This window comes from Typopeltis vanoorti, chromosome 1, assembly GCF_054136105.1.
Source record: "Typopeltis vanoorti isolate ZY-2024b chromosome 1, IOZ_Tvanoo_1.0, whole genome shotgun sequence".
Taxonomy (NCBI): Eukaryota; Metazoa; Arthropoda; class Arachnida; order Uropygi; family Thelyphonidae; genus Typopeltis; species Typopeltis vanoorti.
Genome location: NC_143549.1, coordinates 72160213 through 72184168, shown reverse-complemented (window position 1 = coordinate 72184168; position 23956 = coordinate 72160213). Strand labels below are relative to the sequence as shown.

The following is a 23956-nucleotide window of genomic DNA, read 5'->3' as shown; positions in this document are numbered from 1 at the left end:
CTAATTAAGTATTCTTATATTTTTTATTTATTTTTATTATTATTTTATTTTTTGTAAGGGGGTGGGAATCTGATGGTGCTTATCTCATAATAAAAGCAGAGTGTAAATTATTTCTGTTAAAGTCAATTTTATATCAAACAAATTTACTGAATTTTGAAATATAGGTATGCTATTGGGAAGCTGATCAAGATAAGGCAACTGTTAAAGAAGTAGTGAAATATCTCGATGACAAAAGCTTGGAAGTTTTGATATCTGATTTAACACCTGGAAAAACTTATAAGCTGCGTGTTCTTGCCTTTAATTCTGGTGGTGATGGAAAACTGTCTTTTCCTGCTTGGATATTTAAAGCTGGTAAATTTGAAATTGAATTGTATATTAGAAGAGCTAAATCTTAATGTCATACAGTCATTGAAGAAGATTCTAGAATTAACATTTTTGAATAATTTATTTTGATATTGAAAAATTTTGAAAACATTAATGTCTATCCATTTTATGAAAATTATGGATACAACTACTATGTTAGAGTAAAACTTCAGTTTAATATAAATCAAAATATACACTCAATATTTCGGCCTTCACATTAAGGTCATCTCTTTTGGAGCATACATATATACTTGGTCGTCGACTTACGACCGACTTCCATTCTGGCTGACAGGTCGTAAGTCGATCTGGTCGTATGTTGGCCATATATTTATTAACAGTATTCTTTAACCTTTCTAATCTTTTTATCATCTTTATAATTTATTTTTATAATCTTTTAAATTTATAATTATTTATATTGTACATAATGTGAAAAATAATACTGTACATACTGTACTGTAAACACAAAAATACAATCTAAAATTAATGTAAAAATGAATACAAATGAAATCTACAAAATCAATTTTTAATCTTTGCTTGTGCTTGGTTGTGGATCATCAGGGTCATGTTCTTGGGTTGAGGTAGGAGATGTTCTTTTTATGAGGAACATGCTGAGCTTTGTTTGAACAGTTTGTTTCTTTTTTCCTTCATATATCTCATGATAACAACTCATAGTATCTTGAATAATACATTCAACCTTTGTGAATTGTTCAACATTAGAGTCCATTGCTTCGAAACTGGCAAGAGCTTTATTCAGTTGCGAAAAAGAATCTGATAAATTCTTTGCAGTGAATTTCTTTTCTGGCTGCTCTTCTTCTTTCTCTTCTTCCTCTCTCGCTTTTTCTTCTGACACTCTCTGTGATTCCAATTCAATCAACTCTTCATCTGAAAATTCTTTTATTTCACAATCTAGCAACTCCTCTATCTTCTATTTCACATTCTAATTTAAGATTTTTTGCAAGTTTAACTATTTTTTCTGTAATCACTTCAAGTTCCTCTCCTTTTTTCAAATCCTTCAAATGTATTCGCATAACATTTTAGACACTTTTTCCAAATTCTCGACATACAATTCTTTGTTACACATTCCCATGCGGTCAAAATATTCTTGATACACTGAAGAATGTTGTACTGCTTCCAAAAGTCTCGCAAAGATAAATCAGCATCAGAATCTATCTTCCAAAAGTCTTGCAAAGATAAATCAGCATCAGAATCTATCAGTTCGATGGCTTGTGCGAATGTCGTTCTGAGGTAGTGAGCCTTGAATGCTGAAATAGCACCCTGATCCATGGGTTGAATGAGAGCGGTTGTGTTAGGTGGCATAAAAACCACTCTAACACCATGTTGAAGGTCATCCAGATGAGGAGGGTGGCCAGGGGGAGCATTGTCCATAATCAATAAAATCTTGAAAGGGATACCTCTCTCCGCACAATATTCACGAGCCTGGGGAATAAAGCAATTCATGAACCAGTTTTCGAACAGTGCTTGAGTCATTCAAGCTTTGGGGGTTTGAACAGTAGTAAACAGGCAGTGTGTGCTTGTTGATGTGCTTAAATGCATGAGGTTTTTCTGAACGATAAATGAGAAAAGACTTCAGCTTAAAACTCGCAGCATTCCCACCAAGCAACAAAGTCAACCAATCCTTAAAAGCTTTGAATCCTGGCATCCTTTTTGCTTCTTAGTGTATGTACGCACGATTAGGCATGCGTTTCCATTGCAAGCTGGTTTCATCTACATTAAATATTTGTTCCGGTAGATAACCTTCTTCTTTGATTAAAGAGTCGAAACTATCAACGAATTTTTGGGCTTCATCTTCATCTGCACTTCCTTCTTCTCCTGTGACATATACATTATTCAAAGCAAATCTTTTTTTAAAACGCTTAAACCATCCAGTACTAGCCTGAAAATCTTCTGCATAATTGTCTCCAGCGTGTGATTTTAAACTCTGAAACAGACTTCTAGCCTTCGCTTGGACTGTGCAAAGGCTCATGGGTGAATTTGTCTGTATTAAATCTTCCATCCACATAAACAACAATTTCTCCATTTCGTGGATGGGTCCCTGTCATTGTTTGGTTTAAAATTGTAGACTTCTTAGGTGCGGAACCTTTCACAGCTTCCCGAATTCTTTCTTTGTCCTTAAGTATTGTCGATACCGTGGAATGTGATAACTTCAAGTCATGTGCTATCGTATTCACTTTCTTTCCGCCTTTATACTTCTGGATAACTTTCATTTTACATTCTAAATCAATAGTTTTCCTTGACTTCTTAGCTGGCGTATCTGTAGATGAAGGCATTTTCCTTTTGCTAGACATTCTATGGGTAGTATTTCAGTAGAATTTTAATTAATACACCACACCCAACAGATTCTTGAAAGCAACTGAGTGTATGTGAGAGATAGTTATCATATGCGCAGCTGCCTGATTTATTATTAATTTATTCATTTTTTTTTTTTGTGGTCATAAGTGTAGACGGTCGTAAGTCAACGACTAGGTGTATATACAAAGAAACAAGCTGCACTACAATCTACATGGCATGCTAAAGTTACTGATCAATTGTTAAAACTATTTGCCTGACCTTTGGTGTTTAAAAAAAAACCTCTCTACATCAAAGCTAGAGTCCTGTTATCTATTAGGTTACAAAATTAACTTAAACTGGAGAGTAACATAGAAAATTAATAAATAAAAATAAAATTACCCATATAAGTATACGTATAATGACCACTTTATTGGAGTATTTCATCCTAGAGCAGTCAGTCCTCTAGGATGAACCTTCTTAATTCTAACTGAAGAAGGTTCATCAGGAAGAACTGATGAACCTTCTTCAGCTGTACCTTCTTAACTTTGTAACCTAATACGTCGTAGATAACAGGACTCTAGCTTTGATGTAGTAAAGATTTTTTTTTAACACCAGAGGTCAGGCAAATAGTTCTAATGATTGATCAGTAACTTTAGCATGTCATGTAGATTGTAGTGCATCCTGTTTCTTTGTATATATATATATATATATATATATATGTATGCTCCAGAAAATGACCTTAATGTGAGGGTCGAAATGTCGAGTGTGTATTTTGGTTTATATTAAACTAAAGTTTTACTCTAACACGGTAGTTGTTAGAGTAAATAATTTTTTTTACCCCATAAGTTTCATAAATGTATTCTAATCACCGTGTAAGCATGAAGGAAAGGATTAATGATCTGTCAGTCGTACAGATGAGTGATTGATCAAAGTGTGTGTGAGACAGAGAGAAAGGTAGAGAGAGCAAATTTTAAATTAAGAAAGCAGGGTGAAGTAGTAGACTTCTGTGTGTGGATTCAGTATTTGATATTTTTTGATATTTATTTGATAAGTGTTCAATGGAGTATTTTCAGAGCGGTGGACAGTATTATTATTATTATTATTCTGATTATGGAAGGGAAATGTAGATAACATAATATTATGTAGGTATAACATGAGAGGTAGCATAATTCAGTATTTATGTAGCATAATTTAGTTGAAGGTACTTGATGATACAGAAAAATAGCATAAAAGGGGAAAAAAGTTCAAGAAAAACAGATAAATGGAATAATTTTGATAAGAGGTAGGAGTTTGTCCCTCATTCTCCTGAATATTAACAGTGTAAATAGGAAGTGTATATGTTTCTATTCTGAACTCCAACAGAGAATGGTTGAAAGAAACTGCTAGAATCTTACAATTATACTGTGAAAACACTTATTTATAATGAAACATACACTAAATATTTTCTCATGTAAGCAGATCCTGTTGTTACCATGGAAACATTGCATTCCAAAACTGGTCTTTAGGATGTGAGGACAGACTGAGGGAATGAAGTTGGCAAAGCCTTGTGAATAGGAGGAAGGGATGGAATGTGATTGAGACATTAGTTGCTACAGACCAAGGACCACAGAGGGTGGGGACCAAGAGATGTTGAGACACTTGAGTGTGGCAAGTGCAAGAAGAACGATTGTTATAGGAGATTTTAACTAGAGCAGTATAGATTGGTGGAAAGGAAATGGAATTTCTAGAATTCTTGATGGACAAATGTCTTAGGCAACATGTAACAGAGGGAACAAGAGGTTCAAGAGTTTTGGATTTGGTTATAACATCAGAAGAGTTGATAATAACTGAGATGACATCTCTCCCACCAGTTGGAGAGAGTGTCCATATGGTTTTGACTTGGAAAATGAATAGACATGCAGGAGTATCAAAGAGACGGGAAGGTATGTGGAATTATAAAGCAGGTTATAATAGTCTTAGACGTCAACTTGGAAAAGTTTCGTGGAGGGAGGAATTGGAAGGCCAGGATATCATTAGTGCTTGGGAAATTGTGAAGGAATATTTGTTAGCAGAAATGGTAAGCTGTATTCCACAAGTGAAGAAGAGAACACAATTTGGAGTAAAGTGGATGACAAACAATATCAAAAACAGGAGCCACATGCAAAAAAGAGGCTATGGAAGAGATATAAGGAGACAGGTGAAGAGAAGATGCATGAAGAATATAAGACACAGGCGTGAAGAGTGACTAGTATGGTAAGGAAGGCGAAGCTGGAATATGAGAAAATATTGGCCCTTAGATCCAAGAAAAATCCTAGGGAATTTTTTTAGCTATGTGGCCAGTAGGAGGAGAAATGACTGTGGAAGAATAACATTATGGGATAAAAATGGAAATAGAGTGACTGATGCAAAGGACATAGTGGAATTGTTCAATGAACACTTTATTGGAGTATTTCATCCTGGAGGAGTCAATTTGAATACTAGAGGGATTACAGCAGGTTCAAGGTTTAGAGGTGCAGGAGGAGAGTGTGTTCCACATATTGAGTATTCTGGATGTTAGTAAAGCTGTGGGACTGGATGATATTTCACCACGGGTTTTGAGAGAATGTGCTAAAGAACTGACAGTGCCCTTCACCTGGCTTGTCAATGAAAGTCTGGCTGCGGGAAAGGTGCCCATGGAATGGAAGGAAGGTAGTGCCATTGCATAAGGGTGGTAGCAGACTGGAAGTGTCTAATTGTAGGCCAGTAGTTAGTAAGATCTTGGAGAAAGTAGTGAGGGGACCAATTACAGCATTGGGCAGATGAGGGTAATGTTATCAGTGAGAGTCAACATGGATTTGTGAAGGGCCGCTCTTGTTTTAGCAATATGCTAGCCTTTTATGATAAAGTTACAAGAGCATTAGATGAGGGAAAGGCATATACTGCCATTTTCCTAGACTTAGCAAAGGCATTTGACAGGGTGCCACATGATAAGTTGATATTCAAGTTGCAGCACATGGGTCTGGATGTCAGATTGGTCAACTGGATTCAGGATTGGCTGTCCGATAGGTATCAGAGAGTTGTGTATGGTGGAGCAGTAACAGAATAAGGATGTATAGTATATTTTTAACACATCCATTATCAAAGAGGCAGAAGGTTACAAGTGGGAGTTCTTCAGGGCTCAGTACTGGGACCTATATTGTTTAACCTTTATATCAATGACACTGTCTGTGGATTGCAAGGGGATATTCGAGTGATGCGAAGCTGTTATTAGTAATAGTGCAGATGTGGTAGCCCTGCAAGAGGATTTGAATAAGCTAGATAGATGGGCAAATGAATGGCTCAGTACTGAGACCTATATTGTTTAACCTTTATATCAATGACATTGCCAGTGGATTGCAAGGGGATATTCAGTTGTTTGCGGATGATGCAAAGCTGGGAAAGGTTATTAGTAATAGTGCAGATGTGGTAGCCCTGCAAGAGGATTTGAATAAGCTAGATAGATGGGCAAATGAATGGGGGGTGTTGGTTTAATGCAGCAAAATGTAAGGTCTTGAGTTTGGGAACACATCGATGGGATGTTGCATACTCTATGAGAGGAGTTAAATTGGAGTAAGTAGGAGATACAACAGATCTGGGTTTGATGATTGATAGAAACCTGAAATTCAGGGGGACATATTGCAAAGCTGGTGAAGCTAATGCAGAGGATTGCTGCAATAATGAGAAGGACACTGACCTACAGAGATAAAATGGTTATCATTCCATTGTATAAGACTCTGATCAGACCACACTTAGACTATTGTTCTTAGATTTGATCCCCAGGATTTGAAGGGGATAAATTAACTGTGGAAAGGGTACAAAGGCAGATAACACAGATGGTGTCAGGACTGTACAATGTTGGTTATGAGGATCGGCTGAGGGAATGTGGACTGCAGAGTTTGGTGGATGGAAGAAGGAGGGAGGGGGTGATATGATTGAGACTTTTAAACTGTTGAAAAGTGGTTACAGGGTTGACACTGGGGAGTTCTTTCGCTTGGTTGAAAAGCAGGAAGGAGTCATGACAAGGGGCTATCTCTGGAAGTTACGAGAGGAAACTCTGAGAAACAGGGTGAGAAGTGGTTTCTTTGCATTGAGGGTGGTTGAACCATAGAATGCATTGCCTGATGGAGTAGTGAGAGCATGAATGGTCAATGCATTTAAGGAGTGGTATGATAGATCTGTGTTTCCTAGGAGGGACCTCCTTCGATAAGTCTTGATAGACTTGTGTTTCTTAGAAAGGACCTCCCACGATGAGTCTTTTGGCTCCATGGAGGTCTGGTGTTAATAGAATCAGACTAGTGCTAGTGTCAGATTATTATTATTATTATTATTATTTTATTAATTGTTTAAAGTTAAATCCAATATCCCTAGTACTTTATGACTAGACTACATTCCATCTCTTTACCTTACACCTGATCAAAGGCATAACAGACAAAATTGCAGATTCCAATATTGAAACAAAGAGACTTTTAACTGTCCCAGACAGAATAAGGATATCTAGTATATTTTTAACACATCCATTATGCAGTATTTGGGCAAAGGCAAACAATAATGTTACAAAAAATGGAGGGGGGGGCAGAAGTTATCCAGAATTGACACTCTGAATCTGGGTTCTCACAGCATCTAATAGAATCTATCTAGAGAACGATAGCCAGATATTTGCTGATGATGCTAAGTTGCAATGAGTGATATAAGACATTAATTTCTTGGGCATCTTCATGGAGTCAAAGACTCATTGTGGTAAGCCTGTGCCAACCATTACTTACTCACATAATATCTGTAATATTTCTGATTGAACTCATTCACTGATGAAGCACTCATAACCAATTAGAGCAGATGGGGTTGGATATTAGATTAGTGCATTGGATTGGAGTCTGGCTATCTCATAGGTATCAACAAAAGTCACTAGTGGAGTGCCTCAGGGGTCTGTTTTAGGGCCATTGCAGATGATGCAAAGTTGGGACGAAACATGAAGAGTAGTGAAGTTGTGGCCTTGCAAGAAGACTTGAATAAATTGAGTGATTGGGCACAGAAATGGGGATGTGAGTTCAATGTTGCAAAATGTAAGGTTTTAAAATTTGGAAAACAAAGATGGGATGCAGAATTTATGCTTGGTGAGAATATATTGTTGGAGGTGGAAGAAATAAGAGATCTGAGGGTGATAGTGGATAAGGATCTGAAATTTAGGGGACACATAGCTAAAATTGTGAAGACAACACAAAGGCTTCTGGAAATGATACGGACACTGACATGTAGAGATAGGGAGATTCCTTTGTGTACGGCTTTGATTAGGCCACACATGGATTATTGTGCCCAGATTTGGTCACCGGGTTTTCAGAAGGATGAAAAGATGTTGGAAAGGGTCCAAAGGTGACTGACTAAAGTAGTTAGGTAGTTTCTGACCTCTGGAATGTTGAGTATGAGGAAAGATTGAGAAGATGTAATTTGCAGAGTCTGGTGGAGAGAAGGAAGAGGGGAGATATGATAGAGACTTATTGGTAAGGGGTTGTTATAGGATCAATGCTGGAGAAATTCTACAGAAAATAGTGGGAGATTGGGGTGAACCAGAGGTCATCCCTGGAAACTGTATAAAGAAGGTGTGAGTAGGGGGAGTAAGAGGCAGGGTTTTTTTGTGAAGAGTTGTAAATAATTGGCCTTGCCTAAGAGTGTGGTGTCTGCAAGGAGTTTGAATGTGTTCAAGGCATGGTATGATGAGCTGTGTGTGTGATAAAAGGACCTCCGAGATGAGTCTTTGACTCTATGAGGTCTTGGGGTAATAATGATAATAATAATAACCACTTCTGTCAGTCCATTTTTATTCATTCATCACCCTCCAAGCAAAAAAATGTAGTGCTTACTACACTGTTGCACATTTTCCTTGTGGATAGGTGGAAAAGAGGGGATATTGATAGAAACATAAGATATTAAAGCGAATTTAGATGATTGACATAGAAGACTTTATAAGTAAGAAAACAAGGGATCATCCTTGGAAAATGTGTAAGAGTGTAGTAAGCAAGAGTGTGAGCGCTACATTTTTTTGCCTGGAGGATGATGAATGGATAAAAATGGGTTCACAGAAGTGGTTATGAGTGCTTCATCAGTGAATGAGTTCAATGAGAAATATAGATATTATGTGAGTAATGGTTGGCACAGGCTTACCACAGTGAGTCTTTGACTCCATGAAGATGTCCAAGAAATTAATATGTCTCATATCACTCATCCCAACTTAGCATCATCAGTAAATACATGGCTATCATTTTCTAGATAGATTCTATTAGATGCTGTGGGAACCCAGAATCAGAATGTCAATTCTGGATTCTGGGTTCCATGTCTTTCCTGTTTGCCCAAATACTGCATAATGGATATGTTAAAGATATACTAGGGATCCTTATTCTGTCTGGGACAGTCAAAAGTCTCTTTATTTCAATATTGTTTGAATGTTGGAATCTGCTATTTTGTCTGTTATGCCTTTGATCAGGTGTAAGATAAAGAGCTGGAATGTAGTCTATTCATAAAGTACTAGGGATATTGGATTTAACTTTAAACAATTAATAATAATAATAATAATCTGACACTAGCACTAGTCTGATTATCAACACCAAACCTCTGTGGAGCCAAAAGACTCATCAATGGAGGCAAACACTGTTACATGGAAACCCCAATCAAACCATGTCTTAAACTCATTCAATGTATCTGCATTCATTAAAATGTCAGGCAATGCATTCCATTCACTGCCAATCCCCATGCAAAGAACCTGCTCCATATTACCTTGCTCACACTTTCCTTATTCAACTTTCAGGGATGTCCCCTTGTTCTACCCCCCCCCCATTTTTTTCACTTTCTTCCTCCTATTCACAAGGCTTTGCAAACCGCATTCCCTCAATCTGTCCTCACATTCCGAAGACCAGGATATCCTCTCTTTTACTCTTGCACATTTTCCAAGGATGATCCCTTGTTTTCTTACTTATAAAGCCTTCTGTCAATCATCTAAATTCTCTTTAATATCTAATGTTTCTATCAATGTCCCCTCTTTTCCACCTATCCACAAGTCTTTGTAATATCCCACAGAATCTATCCTCATAGGGAGCATTCCAAAGTCCTCTTACAATCTTGGTCACTCATCTCTGGATTCTCTCTACCATCTCTTCATCTCCAAGGAATCCAGGCAACTATATCTATGCACAATAATCCAGATATGATGTTATTAAAGCCTTATAAAGAGGAATAACAATCTCCCTATCCCTGCTTGTCAATGTGCTCTTCAACATCCAAGTAATTTGATGAACTGTTTTGGCAATCTTCGCAGTATGCCCTCTAAACTTCAACTCTCTGTTTTACAATCATCCCCATATCCCTGGCTTATCAGTTTCCTGTAATTCAGTTCAATCAATATAGTACACAAGCTTTACTGCATTGATGGAGTACACAGCTTGCAACCTCATTCTAAAGCATGACCTTACACTTTGCCACATTGAACTGGTAGCCTTTTTCCATAACTTCTAGTCTATTTAAATCATCCTGCAGAATTTCTATATCATCTTCATTGGCTATTGCTCCCTCCAGTTGTGTGTCATCAGCAAACAACTGGAAATTGAGATTTTCCTCTTAAATCATTTCATATATCATTAATGTCAGCCTTCATAAATAAGCAAGGAAACAGGCACACAAACAAAGGTGAAATAGAAAAAATAATAAAATAGTTTTATAAGAACTTTTACTTATCTAAAAAAAGTAGTCACAGCTTCAGTACCAGATGAAAATTTGAAAATTTTGAAAATACCATCTGTCCTACCTGAAAACGTAAAGAGGAATTGACGGTATAAAATCTGATGAATTAAAAATGGTTGGACGAGTACTTTTTAAAGCTCTAGCAGACAGATTTAATCAAGATATAAAATTAAGGAAAGCACCTACTGAATGGAAAACATCAAAGACCATAATTCTGCATAAAAAATGTAATAAAGGAGACATCAGTAATTACAGACCCATCTGTCTGTTAAAGTATGTTAAAGTAAAGAAGGTTTGTGATATATATACATATATATCACAAACCTTCATCAATGAAACCAGCTGCAAAGAACAGGCCAGTTTCAAAAGAGGCTTTTCAACAATAGATCACATTCAAACTATTATTCAACTAACAGAAAGATGTGGAGAATACCAGATGCCACTTTGTGTTCTTTTTATAGATTTTAAAAAGGCAAAACACTGTTGAACATAATGCAGTATTCCCAGCTTTAATAGAAGAACAAGAGTAGAAATAGCACATATCCAGCTCATAAAAGATATTTACAAAGAGGGTACAACAAATATCACTCTTTTCAATTACCCAATAAAATTAATTTAAGTAAAGGAGTATATTAGGGTGATGTCTTATCTCACTCCCCTGAACTCTTAGAATCAATGCTGAATGACATAAGTCAAAACTGCCAAAAAATTGGATTGGAAATACATCCAGACAAAACAAGATGGATGAAAAATAAATACTGCAAAGATTATACAATCATTCTAGAATCCCACACCTAGGATTCTAGAATGAATGTTTTATAGGCTGTCCAAGGGCTACCTTTGACAGCCTATAAAAAAATGAATAACGACATATCAAATGAAATGGCAAGGAGAAAAAAGAGCTGCTTGGATGGCCTTCAACAAAATAAAATCAACAATTACTAACCAAAACATAGATATAGAAATAAGAGCACATCCTTTCAATAGTCACATCCTACCAGCATTAAACATGTAACACAACTTTAAAAGAAGAACAAAGCTTAATAACAACTCAACATGCAATAGAAAGAAAAATGTGCAATAAAATAGACTACATAAGACACACAGAAATTAGCAAGAAGTCTGGACTCAAAGATGTAACAAAAGCAAAAGTAGATGGGCAGGACATCTTGCCAGAATGAGAGACAACAGTCAGAGTAACAAATTGGTATCATTTCATTTGATATGTCGAGAGAAACCAAAAGGAAACCTGGAAGACTGGCCTTAAGGTGGAAAGATCCAATGGTCAAGAAAGTTAGAAGAAAATGGACAAGAAAGGCTCGAGACAGGAATAGCTGGATTCTATGACCTGCAGTCATAGAGAAATCCTGACTGAAATCATAGGTCTATCAAGGTAATCATTAATGTACAATTAAATGGCAATGGCTCAAGTACAAAGTCCTGCACTACACCACTAATCACTTGCCTTCTCCTCCTAGCTTCATTTCCTCCATATATGAGAGACAACATAATATATATATATATATATATATATATATTAGGATAACCAAGCAATTTTATATGCTTGGTTATTTTAGCACCTAATCCCAAGTATGCAAACAATTAAGTTTGCGCCTGAAACAAAGTTCAAGTCTAAAGATGGTACAACACCAGGGCAACTCATTGTAAAGGTGGGTAAAGCTTTGATCACTATTCTTAGTATTTTCCCATAATGTAAAGCACATCTCACTAGAAGATGTATACTGCAATGCATTATGGGTGGGGTCACTACCCAGACCGGTTTCAACCTTTTTTGAGGTCTCCTCAGTGAGTAGCTAGACCCTAAATACCAAGGTTTTAGTAATACAAAGCCTTATCAACTTTACCTATATAAGTTGCAACAAGGTGTATTAAGTTTTAATAAAAATCTCTGGAGGAGATATTGATGGGAATAAATTTTTAACTTGGGTATATTGTATATTAGGATAACCAAGCAATTTTATATGCTTGGTTATTTTAGCACCTAATCCCAAGTATGCAAACAATTAAGTTTGCGCCTGAAACAAAGTTCAAGTCTAAAGATGGTACAACACCAGGGCAACTCATTGTAAAGGTGGGTAAAGCTTTGATCACTATTCTTAGTATTTTCCCATAATGTAAAGCACATCTCACTAGAAGGTGTATACTGCAATGCATTATGGGTGGGGTCACTACCCAGACCGGTTTCAACCTTTTTTGAGGTCTCCTCAGTGAGTAGCTAGACCCTAAATACCAAGGTTTTAGTAATACAAAGCCTTATCAACTTTACCTATATAAGTTGCAGTATACATCTTCTAGTGAGATGTGCTTTACATTATGGGAAAATACTAAGAATAGTGATCAAAGCTTTACCCACCTTTACAATGAGTTGCCCTGGTGTTGTACCATCTTTAGACTTGAACTTTGTTTCAGGCGCAAACTTAATTGTTTGCATACTTGGGATTAGGTGCTAAAATAACCAAGCATATAAAATTGCTTGGTTATCCTAATATACAATATACCCAAGTTAAAAATTTATTCCCATCAATATCTCCTCCAGAGATTTTTATTAAAACTTAATACACCTTGTTGCAACTTATATAGGTAAAGTTGATAAGGCTTTGTATTACTAAAACCTTGGTATTTAGGGTCTAGCTACTCACTGAGGAGACCTCAAAAAAGGTTGAAACCGGTCTGGGTAGTGACCCCACCCATAATGCATTGCAGTATACATCTTCTAGTGAGATGTGCTTTACATTATGGGAAAATACTAAGAATAGTGATCAAAGCTTTACCCACCTTTACAATGAGTTGCCCTGGTGTTGTACCATCTTTAGACTTGAACTTTGTTTCAGGCGCAAACTTAATTGTTTGCATACTTGGGATTAGGTGCTAAAATAACCAAGCATATAAAATTGCTTGGTTATCCTAATATACAATATACCCAAGTTAAAAATTTATTCCCATATATCCCATATATATATATATATATATTTTTTTTTTATCCAATTTTTTTTTTCGCAGAAAATATAATTTATTTTATAGTGGAATTCTTTAATCCTCCGTCTTTTGCAAGCATTCTATCATTTTTCAACAGTCTCCATAATTCTCTCTATATACTTTTGCTGTCATCATAATATTTTTTATTCCGTCATCAGAGCTCTTCTTAGACAGCTTGTTTCAACTTACCATCCACAAAATGACATCCTCAGAGTGCCTAAAGAGTGGTAGTCAGAGGTTGTCAGATCCAAGTTATGGGTGGTAAGGAAAAGATCATTCCAGCCAACTGTTACAGTTGCATCCCATGAGTACAAACTAGTGTGAGATTGGGCATTGTCATGGACAGGAAGGACTTCATTCATGTTTCTGTTGGGCTGAATTCTATGGATGCATGTTTATTTCTGCCCACATAGTGCATCTCTTCAAAAAGTCCACAAGCAAGATCCCAATCTTTGTCACAAAACATGACTGCTATAACTTTCCCACAGGAAGGCCGTGGAACTAGAAACTATTCAACTGCTATTGCTCTAATTTAAATATCAGAGTTTCATGTGTATTATGCCAGATGTCTTTACAAAGTTCAATTTTTCTTATAATTGTCACTTTATTATAAAACTGACACATCCTTTCGTAGAACCATGTTGAGCCCATACAGTATCATATATTATCATATTCCTCTCCACCCAGTCCTGAATTCTGCCTTTTACCAACTTCTCCAATATCTTAACTACCACTCCTGAGATACTAACTAGTATGTAAATTTTCTGCCTCTATCTAGGCAGTGGATATCTCTATGTTCCCTTCTTTAGATGTTGTGCATTTTCAGTTAATGAATTCAAAGAGATCAATGACTGGTTTTTGCACTTCAGTAACTAAAAGTGGCTTCCTTCAATAAGTGCTAGGAATTTACAGAGGAGCAATGATGATTATGATGATAATTTCACAATGGAAGAAAAACAAAACTCCTCCACTGACTTGATGTGACATACTAAAACTGTTCTTCATATGCCTACAGATTCCTTTTCAGTTATTATTTTCTCTGGTATCTCCATAGAGTCAAAGATTCATTGCAGGAGGTACATACTTACCATTATTCACACAATACTTATCATACTTATCCTTGAGCTCATTCACTGATGAAGCACTCACAACCACCTCTCCAACTCATCCTGACCACCTATTCACCATCCTACAAGAAAAAATATTCCTTAACCCTTTGCTAGCTATACTCTTATAGAAATGATAAAGTTTTTTAAGAGTAATCCCGTGTTCTTTTCCTTTCTGCCATGTACTGAAGAAGTCTTTGATGTCTATCTTATAAACACCCCTTTAATATATATTTTCATCATGTCTCCTCTTTTATTCCTGTCAACAGACTTTCAATCTGTTCTCATAAGGAACATTCCATATACCTGTCACAATCTTAGTTACTTGCCTCTGAATTCTCTCTGCCACTTCCTCATCTTCCCCTAGAATCCTGGCTACCAGATCTGTACACAGTAGTCATCTAGATGAGTCTTATTAAATAGGAATAATAATATCCATATCCCTGCATGTCAGTATGTTTTTTCAATAACCAAGTCACTGATGTGCTATTTTGACCACCTTTGCAATATGCCCTCTGAACCTCGATTTCCTATCTATAATCAACCCCATATCCCTGGCCTCATCAATTTCCTGCAGTTTAATTTCACCAATATATTACACGGCTTGTGGTCTCTTCATCCTAAAGTGCATAACACTACACTTGACCAGATTAAACTGGTCCATTATCCCTTGACATACAACTAGTCTGTTTAAGATGCAGATAAAGAGATCCTGCAGAATTTCTTTATTTACATTGACTATTGCTCTTCCTGGTTTTGCATTCTCATCAGCAAATAACTGAATACTTCTCCCTTAAAACCATTACATACATCACTGATGTACAATTTAAATAGTTGTAACAGCAAACCAAGTACTGAGCCCACTTGAATCCACTTATACTAGATTCACTTCCTTCATATGCTACTCTTTGATATCTGTCGATCAGCCACCCAGTTATCCAAATCACTAGCTTTGGACAACAGTTTATGTAACAGAGTTCCATGTGGTATGGTATCAAACATCTTTGCATACTCCAGCAACATCACTTTGTAGTAATTTTCTTTATTCAAGTCAATTGTCACTTTATTATAAAAGATGAGCAAATTACTAAGACAAGACCTACCTTTCACAAATCCACCTACCAACTAATTTCTGCAACCCACAAATCTTCACCTGTTCTCATAAGGTTCATTCCATATCTTGGTCACTCATCTCTGGATCCTCTCCACCTCCTCCCCATCAAGGAGAAACCTAGACGACCAAATCTGGGCACAGTAGTCGAGATGAGGTCTTATCAAAGCTCAGTACAGAGGTACAATAACTTGCCCATCTCTGCTCGTGAAAGTATTTTTCAACAACCAAGTGATTTGATGAGCTGATTTAGCCACTTTTGCAATGTGCCCCCTAAACTTCATTTCCCTATCCACCAATACCTCCCAAGTCCCTGGCCTCATCAATCTCATGGAGTACAGTTCCACCAATGTATACTGCTGCTATTCTTTTCACCCCAAAATGCATAACTTTACATTTTGTCACATTAAATTGACATCCATTCTCCTTAGCCCAGAACTCCAATCTAACTAAGTCTTCCTGCAAGATTTTGACATCTTCTGCATTCACTATTGCCCTACCTAACTTTGCATCATCAGCGAACAAATGAACTGTTCCTCTTAGATCCTTCCCTATGTCGTTAATGAACAAAATTTATCCAAAATTTATTCGTTTATCCAAGTGTAAACAAATAAAGTTTGCACCTGAAATATAATCAGGACAGGGCAACTCGTATATAGAAGCTAATGACTTTGCATCACTTGCCTTAGTATCCCATGATGCAAAGCACATATCGCATGGGTATGTATAATGCTATGCATTATGGGAAGAGTCACTACCCAGACTGGTTTCTATTATTGGGATCTCATCAGTAGGAGCCAGACCCATATGACTTATGCTGAAGCATAAGTCATATTTTTATATACAAGTTGCCAAAAGGTATCACACCTTATTATTAAAATGCTCTGGATTAGAGATAGTTTTTTCTTCCACTTGGTTATACTACAAATTAAAGATGCCAAGAAATTATATACTTGGTTTAATCCTTTATCCAAGTGTAAGCAAAATATAATCAGGACACGGCAACTTGTGTATAGAAGCTAATGATTTCACATCACTTGCCTTAGTATCTCATAATACAAAGCACATATCCTTACAGGTATGTAAGGATATGTGCTTTGTATAATGTATAATGCTATGCATTATGGGAAGGGTCACTACCCAGACCAGTTTCGACCTTTATTGAAGTCTCATCAGTGGGAGCCAGAACCAGGTGATAGGTAATACTAAGGTTGAAGTAATGCCAAAGTCATAATTTTTTATACGAGTTGCCAAAAAGTGTCACACCTTATTATTAAAATATTTTGGATTAGAGATAATTGTTGGAAGTTTTTTTTTTTCTCACTTGGTTATACTATATATAAAAGATACCAAGAAATTATATACTTGGTTTAATCCTTTATCCAAGTGTAAGCAAACAAAGTTTGCACCTGAAATATAACCAGGACAGGGCAACTCGTATATAGAAGCTAATGACTTCACATCACTTGCCTTAGTATCTCATAATGCAAAGCACATATCCTTATGAGTATGTATAATGCTATGCATTATGGGAAGAGTCCATGCGGTTAGCCTATTTGCGCTTTGCAACCATATGCCTGGGGAAGGAGTGTCCTAGGTTTGATTCCCATTTGAGATGTGAGAAGCTGAAGGATCTTCCTCAGCCATAGTCAAGTTAGCCGGTCTTGGGTCTGGACAGCAGGGTTCCCCCCCAGTTTTATTCTGGAGTTTATCATCCCACAAACAGACAAACCAGCCCCGTGAACACACAGGATACAGCCATAGGATATAGTACAGCAAGGAAGGCACTAGGAAACCATCTTGCTCATAGTCACTTCCCTAGTATAGTAGCATAGCTTCCCCTACCATCTGTATGGATGAAAGGAAACTAATCGTCAATAATCATTATGGGAAGGGTCACTACCCAGACTGGTTTCGACCATTATTGAGGTCTCGTCAATGGGAGCTTCTATGTACGAGTTGCCCCAGTCTGATTATATTTCAGGTGCAAACTTTTTATCCAAGTGTAAGCAAACAAATTAAAGATACCAAGTATGTAATTTCTTGGTATCTTTAATTTATAGTATAACCAAGTGGGGAAAAAAAAATTTCCAACATCTATCTCTAATCCAGAGTATTTTAATAATAGGGTGTGACACCTTTTGGCAGCTTGTATATAAAAATATGACTTTGCATTACTTCAACCTTAGCATCACCTCTGGATCTGGCTCCCACTCATGAGACCTCAATAAAGGTCAAAGCAGTCTGGGTAGTGATCCTTCCCATAATGCATAGCATTATACATACCCATAAATATGTGCTTTGCATTATGGGATACTAAGGCAAGTCATTAGCTTCTAGATATGAGTTGTCCCTGTCCTGATTATATTTCAGGTGTAAAATTGTTTGCTTACACTTGGATAAAGGATTAAACCAAGTATGTAATTTTTTGGTATCTTTATTATTATTATTATTATTATTATTATTTTTACTACGTGACACCTCCGGGAGTCCAAAGACTCATCGAGGGAGGGCACCTACTCTACAACTCTTCATCTCCATCGCATCCATCAACACCACTGCCATCTACTGCCCACCACTACCACTAGTATTTTTCACAATCAAAAACATCCATGTCCATGGCAGGATTCGAACCTGCTGGAGAGCGGATATGCTGACCACTTCTCGGCCAACCAATTTATAGTTTAACCAAAAAAAAAACAAACTTCCACTGCCTTAATCATTAATCATGAGATACTGTTTGGCCTATAATTTTCTTCCTATTGAAGCCTCCTTTATGTAATGGAACCGATTTTCCAGATTGTGTAATCATGAATAAATGTAGCTTATAGTGCTGTTAAGTTACCCTCCTCAAGTCACAGCAAACGCATCTTACTTTGCTCTGTGAGGAAGGACATTTTGTATTACTTTAGCTTTGTCACTATAATTTAAATATTTTCCTCATATTGCCTGCTTAAGTCCATGAAATGTTGGATAGCTCTAGAGATTAGTTAATTATTAACTTCACTTGGTTTTGATTCTGAAAAGTAGAGTGAAGTTAAACTCATACAGCTTCAGAAAAAAGTGAAAAGGACATGTGCTAGAAGTGGTCTGCATCTGAATAAATATGAAAGTTGCATCCAAAGAGGTTGCTATTTCTTGAAAAAATAAAGTATTGACAGGAAAATAAATTCATATTGAGGACTGGAAGGCTTCATGGAATACCACAGATTACATTGACATTAGGGAAAAAAATAACATAACATAAGATTATTTGATAAGGCCAGAAATTTTGATAAGAATGCATTTCTGATCTTATGTTATTTCGTAACATAAGACCAGAAATGTATTCTTGTGTTTGAATATAAATACCAGGAGTATTAGAAATAATTAAGTAGTATGTGAACATAACAAGATATAGATTTTGCAGTCTCTATACTAATGTGCAGGCATGATATATATATATATATATATACACACACACACACACACACACACACACACACACACACTGCTTGGAAAGAAGGCAATGGATGGACCACAGACGAGGTGCACTGTGCCATGTAATGAGTCACGTGTTTGTAGCCATACCAACTGGAGAAATATGCTGCTCTGAAGTCAGTGCAACTCTGTCCAGGTGAAATGGCTGCAAGATGAAGTTTGAAAGAGGCATTGTGATAGGTGTCATGTTGCAAGCCTATCTGTTCAGAAAATTCAGCAATTCAGTAATCGATCTGGTTGGCTCTCCAGTCAAAAGGCTGTGGGTTTGAATCCTGCCATGGGCATGGATGTTTTTGATTGTCTGTGAAAATACTAATGGTGGGCAGTAGATGTCATTGATGTAGATGTAGTTGGGGAAGGTGGAAAGTTGCAGAGTGGATGCCTTCTCTCTCTCTCAATGAGTCTTTGGACTAATTGGAGGTGTCACATAATAATAATAATAATAATTTAAACAGATTCATGCAAGACAGATACATCAGAACAAAATATTTTTGCCCTTTAAGTAACACTACTAAAATAGATGATTCATCATTACTGTATGTAAAGTTTGATGACATCATTCCAAGCAAACTATGCTTTCTTTTGTAATTTTTAGAAAATACTTTATGAAATCATAACTTAAAAATATAATGCTTGAAGGAATACATTACAATATTCATACTGATATAATTATTTTTTTTCCCTCTTAGGAGATGATGATACATTATTGCCATCTACATGACTTACACATGATACATCTTATCTTTGTGAAGAATCTAGCAACCAAAAAATATGGCTGTACAGTAGTATTTTCAGATGCCTGCTTTATAAATAGCACATATCTTGCATTTTTGATTATTAGCTTGATTTAATGGTGTGAGGAAACAACAGCAACTAGAAATATAGGAAGTTTAATTACAGATTCAATGTTTTGTCAGTGTTATACCATTATCTTCAATGACTATCTTCAAGATAATGACCACTGTATATATAACTAATGGCAATAAACTAATCCCTTCTAGGACTCATCCTTTATAAGGACTTTTCAACTGAGGACGGTCGACTGCTCTTGTATGGGGATGGCTGAAGTTTTTTATTCCTCATGGTAGACAAACTGGCCAAAATAATATGACATCCAGACATTGCAAATAGAGTTAACCACACTATCATGTTATTAATGAGTTTCTATGAAACCAAGTTAACTGATTGTGACAGGACATTAAGCCTAACATGTTATGAGGAAGATGAGATAAAGTAAGTTGATCAAAATTAAAATGGACCTTGGTTACTGCAGTAAAATTCTGCTGGGTAGAGAATATAGCAGCTATATTTCAGTTTCTTATTTAAGGACTGACATAAATTCCAAAAAAAAACCAATCCTCTTGTTGTTATGAGAGCAGATACAGAGAATTCCAACAAATATATAGTAAAGTGATTTTTGAGAAGCCACTTCTACATACTATATTACAAAGTTAGAAACCTGTCATGAAAGTCAGCTTAGCTATACCCATATCATTAGAGTACTGCGTCTCCAATCTTTCAAATATACAAAAAAACTCACACATGTTTACACATAAAGTCAAAATAAAAACTAAAATTATTATTATTAAAGCAAACCTCCATGGAGTTACCAGATTCATTAGAGAAGGTGCCATTCAATGAACAACACATCTAATATATCTATCATATCGAAACCTCAGCTCATTTAACCCATTCCAGTAATGCATTCCACTCATTTGCCTACCACTCTCCATTAAATTAAAAAAAGAAAAAAAAAACTTCTTATCTCCTAATTTTTTCCCATCTCACCTCTCATTCTGTTTGTAAGCCCATCTGTGTTAATCTTTTGAAATCCTATCACTTAAGATCTCTGTAATTTCATATCACTTCTGTACCATATATTAAATCTTCAGTTTACTTTTCCTCAACCTTCATCACAATCAACATTGTTTTGATATTTACTTTAGTCACTTGTCTCTGGATCCTCCAGAATTCCCATCACAGTGGAAACCAATGACAAAATTTGTAAGTGTGGTCTGATCAAAGCCTTCCTTGCCAGCTACTTTCATATATCTATGTAAAATATTCTTCTCTTCATTTCAGCAATGTACTGTGTAATGTTTGTAGCACTTGCATTGGGCCTTCTAAACTTCATGTGTCTTTCAAGCATCATCTCCTGCTCCAGATCTTAAATTTCATCCACCTCCTGGAGCACAGTTTCACCAATACAGTACTCAATCCTCAAGTGCCTTGGGGGGAAAAAATAAAACATCATCACTCATTAATCTCTTCACATTAAACTTTACATCATTAGCAAACAGCTGAATATCATTGTCAATTTATATGAAACATCATTAACTAATTATAAATACACACACACACACACACACATACACAGTCTTGCCATAAATATTGTTACAACTTCTATACCCCCCCCCACTTCCCACATTTGGACAATTTGAACTTCAAATTATGGTCAGAGCTTGACAGAGTAGCCTGCAAGAAACAAAACTCTAGTTGTCATTTCTTGCAGGATACTAACACCCTGCAGAAATTCTATCACTGCTCACTCCAGATCCACCCCGAAGGTGGATTTGGAGTGAGCAGTGGTATCATTTGTATTGAACGTTGGGCAAGTGTTAAAACTTAAGTGCTGGTAGGACATCAGGTAATGGAGTATTAACAACACTAACAAAGGATTAAAAACTGTTTTTATTCTTCCAATATATCATCTCAGTCACCAAAATATCTTCAGGGTACAAAAGCACACTTAATAATACCCACAAAGAAAGGCTACACAATAATAAATGAAACGTGAAGCTGATCCTAAAGGCCTGTCTAGGTAACTTTAGGGTCGGATTCATGTGTTTCGTTTATTACTTTGTTGCCTTTGTGTGTGTGTGTGTATTACAAGTGTGCTTTTATACTCCCTGAAAATGTCTCAGCAACTGAGATGAAATATTGAAAAAAAAAAGTTTTTAATCCTTAGTGCTATTAATACTCCATTTAAGCTCATGCTGACTTCCCCATAACATACTAGGCAAAGTTATGTTAATTTTTCTTCTAGTATAAACCAAGCAATTTGCTGAGTAATTTGTTTGCATAAACCTATTTAAAATGGTATAACATGTGGTTAATTATGCCTGCAATTCTGCTATGATGTCAACCATGTAATCTTTGGCAGGTTTACTTGTTTTTTGAAAGATGGGAACTCTACTTTTTTAAGAGAAAAAACTCATTTTGAGACCTTGCTTTTGGTTGCAATTCTTAATAAATGCTTTTCATTTTGTAAGTTGGATTGGAACTCAGTTCTTTCCAACCACAGAAGATTGTTGCTACTAACTAAGCTACAGCAGCTCTTCAAAATATATGCACACATTTATAATATCATTAACCCATCACCTTTACTTCTTGTCTGCGTGTGTGCGTGCACGCACGCATGCACGCACACACACACACACACACACACACACACACACACACACACACACACACACACACACACACACACACACACACACACACACACAGGCATAAATTAGTCACAACAAATAGGATTGACTGGATATCAATTATAGAATCAACTGGAAAAAAAAGCCTATTGTCAGAATAAAGATGCTAATATGGGAGTGATGGTAAACAAGGACCTGAAATTCAGGGGACACATTGTAAAAGTTGTGAAGATGTCACTTCAGATAACGGCAATAATGCAGAGGATTCTGACATGTAAAAATAAAGAAGTTATGATGCCACTGTATAAGGCCTTGATCAGGCCTCATATGGATTATTCTGTGCAGATTTGGTCACCTGGTTTTCATGGTGACAAAGATATGTTGGAAGGAGTCCAGAGAAGATTCACAAAGGTCATTGATATTTAGAATGTGGAATATGAGGACAGATTGAGAGAATGTAAGTTGCAGAGCTTCATGAATAGGAGGGGGGGGGGGTATGATTGAGACATGTAAGGTAGTCAGAGGTTGTTATCAGGTTAATATGAAAGAGATTCTTCATAGATTGGGAGAGGGAGGGATAGAATAAGAGGTAATCACTGGAAACTGTATAAGGAGGGTGTGAGCAGAGGAACGAGAAGCAGGTTCTTTGCATGGAGAGTGGTTATGAGTGGTATGCATTGCCTGAGTGTATTGTGAATGTAATCACATTGAATTAGTTTAAAGCACAGTTGGATGAGCATTGTTTGCAAAAGTGTGTACCCCCCACAATGAGTCTCTGACTCCATGGAGGTCAGATGGTAATAATAATACTAATAATGAATCACTAAAGCCTAAAAAAGGACACTTCTGAAAAATAAATTCAAAACATTAGGGAATAAAATATTGTTTATCTGAAAACTAATCACTTCAACAAATGTCCCTTGTAATTAATGATTAACCTCCATTGTATGCTCTCTCGGAGGTAAGATTCGTACATTTTCCTGTCTGTGCACATAAAAAATCCAGTGCTCTTGCAGACTCTCTTAACTGAAGGATCAGCAATAATAAGAAATGAAGAACACTAAAATTTCACTAAAAATGCACCTTTTACAATCACGTCTAGGCAGAAGATTATACATATACTACTCTCCATAGGATCAATCGGGGGGGGGGCACTGGTCATAATAAAGATGCTAATCAGAAACAGTATTTTGAATCATTGCTTGTCCTTAAATGCACACCATACCTAAAGTAACTTAAATGCAAGTTATGAAAATTATCACCCTTTAGGTAAGGTTTCACTCAACTAGTAGAGAGGGCCAAGTAATGTGACCTCTGGAGAGAGAGAGAGAGAGAGAGAGCAAGTGAGGGAGAAACAATATTTGAATATGTAAACTCAACAATGTTTATTAATAAGGTATATAACCAAATATTTTTATTGGCAACTTACTGATCATATTCAATGTGACTAACTGACA

The 23956-nt window shown here is 36.4% G+C and overlaps 1 protein-coding gene across 4 annotated transcripts in view; it reads left to right on the top strand.

Moving 5' to 3' along the window:
* LOC150110083 (contactin-like) overlaps positions 1-20071 on the top strand; it is a 690381-nt gene extending 670310 nt beyond the window's left edge. For all 4 annotated transcript variants that reach the window (XM_090391236.1, XM_090391210.1, XM_090391218.1 and 1 more), the window contains exons 26-27: positions 165-351; positions 19758-20071. In XM_090391236.1, the coding sequence (XP_090247362.1) occupies positions 165-351; positions 19758-19789 (219 nt within the window). In that variant the 3' untranslated portion in view covers positions 19790-20071. The remainder of the gene's footprint in view (positions 1-164; positions 352-19757) is intronic.
* The last annotated feature ends 3885 nt before the right edge of the window (positions 20072-23956 follow it).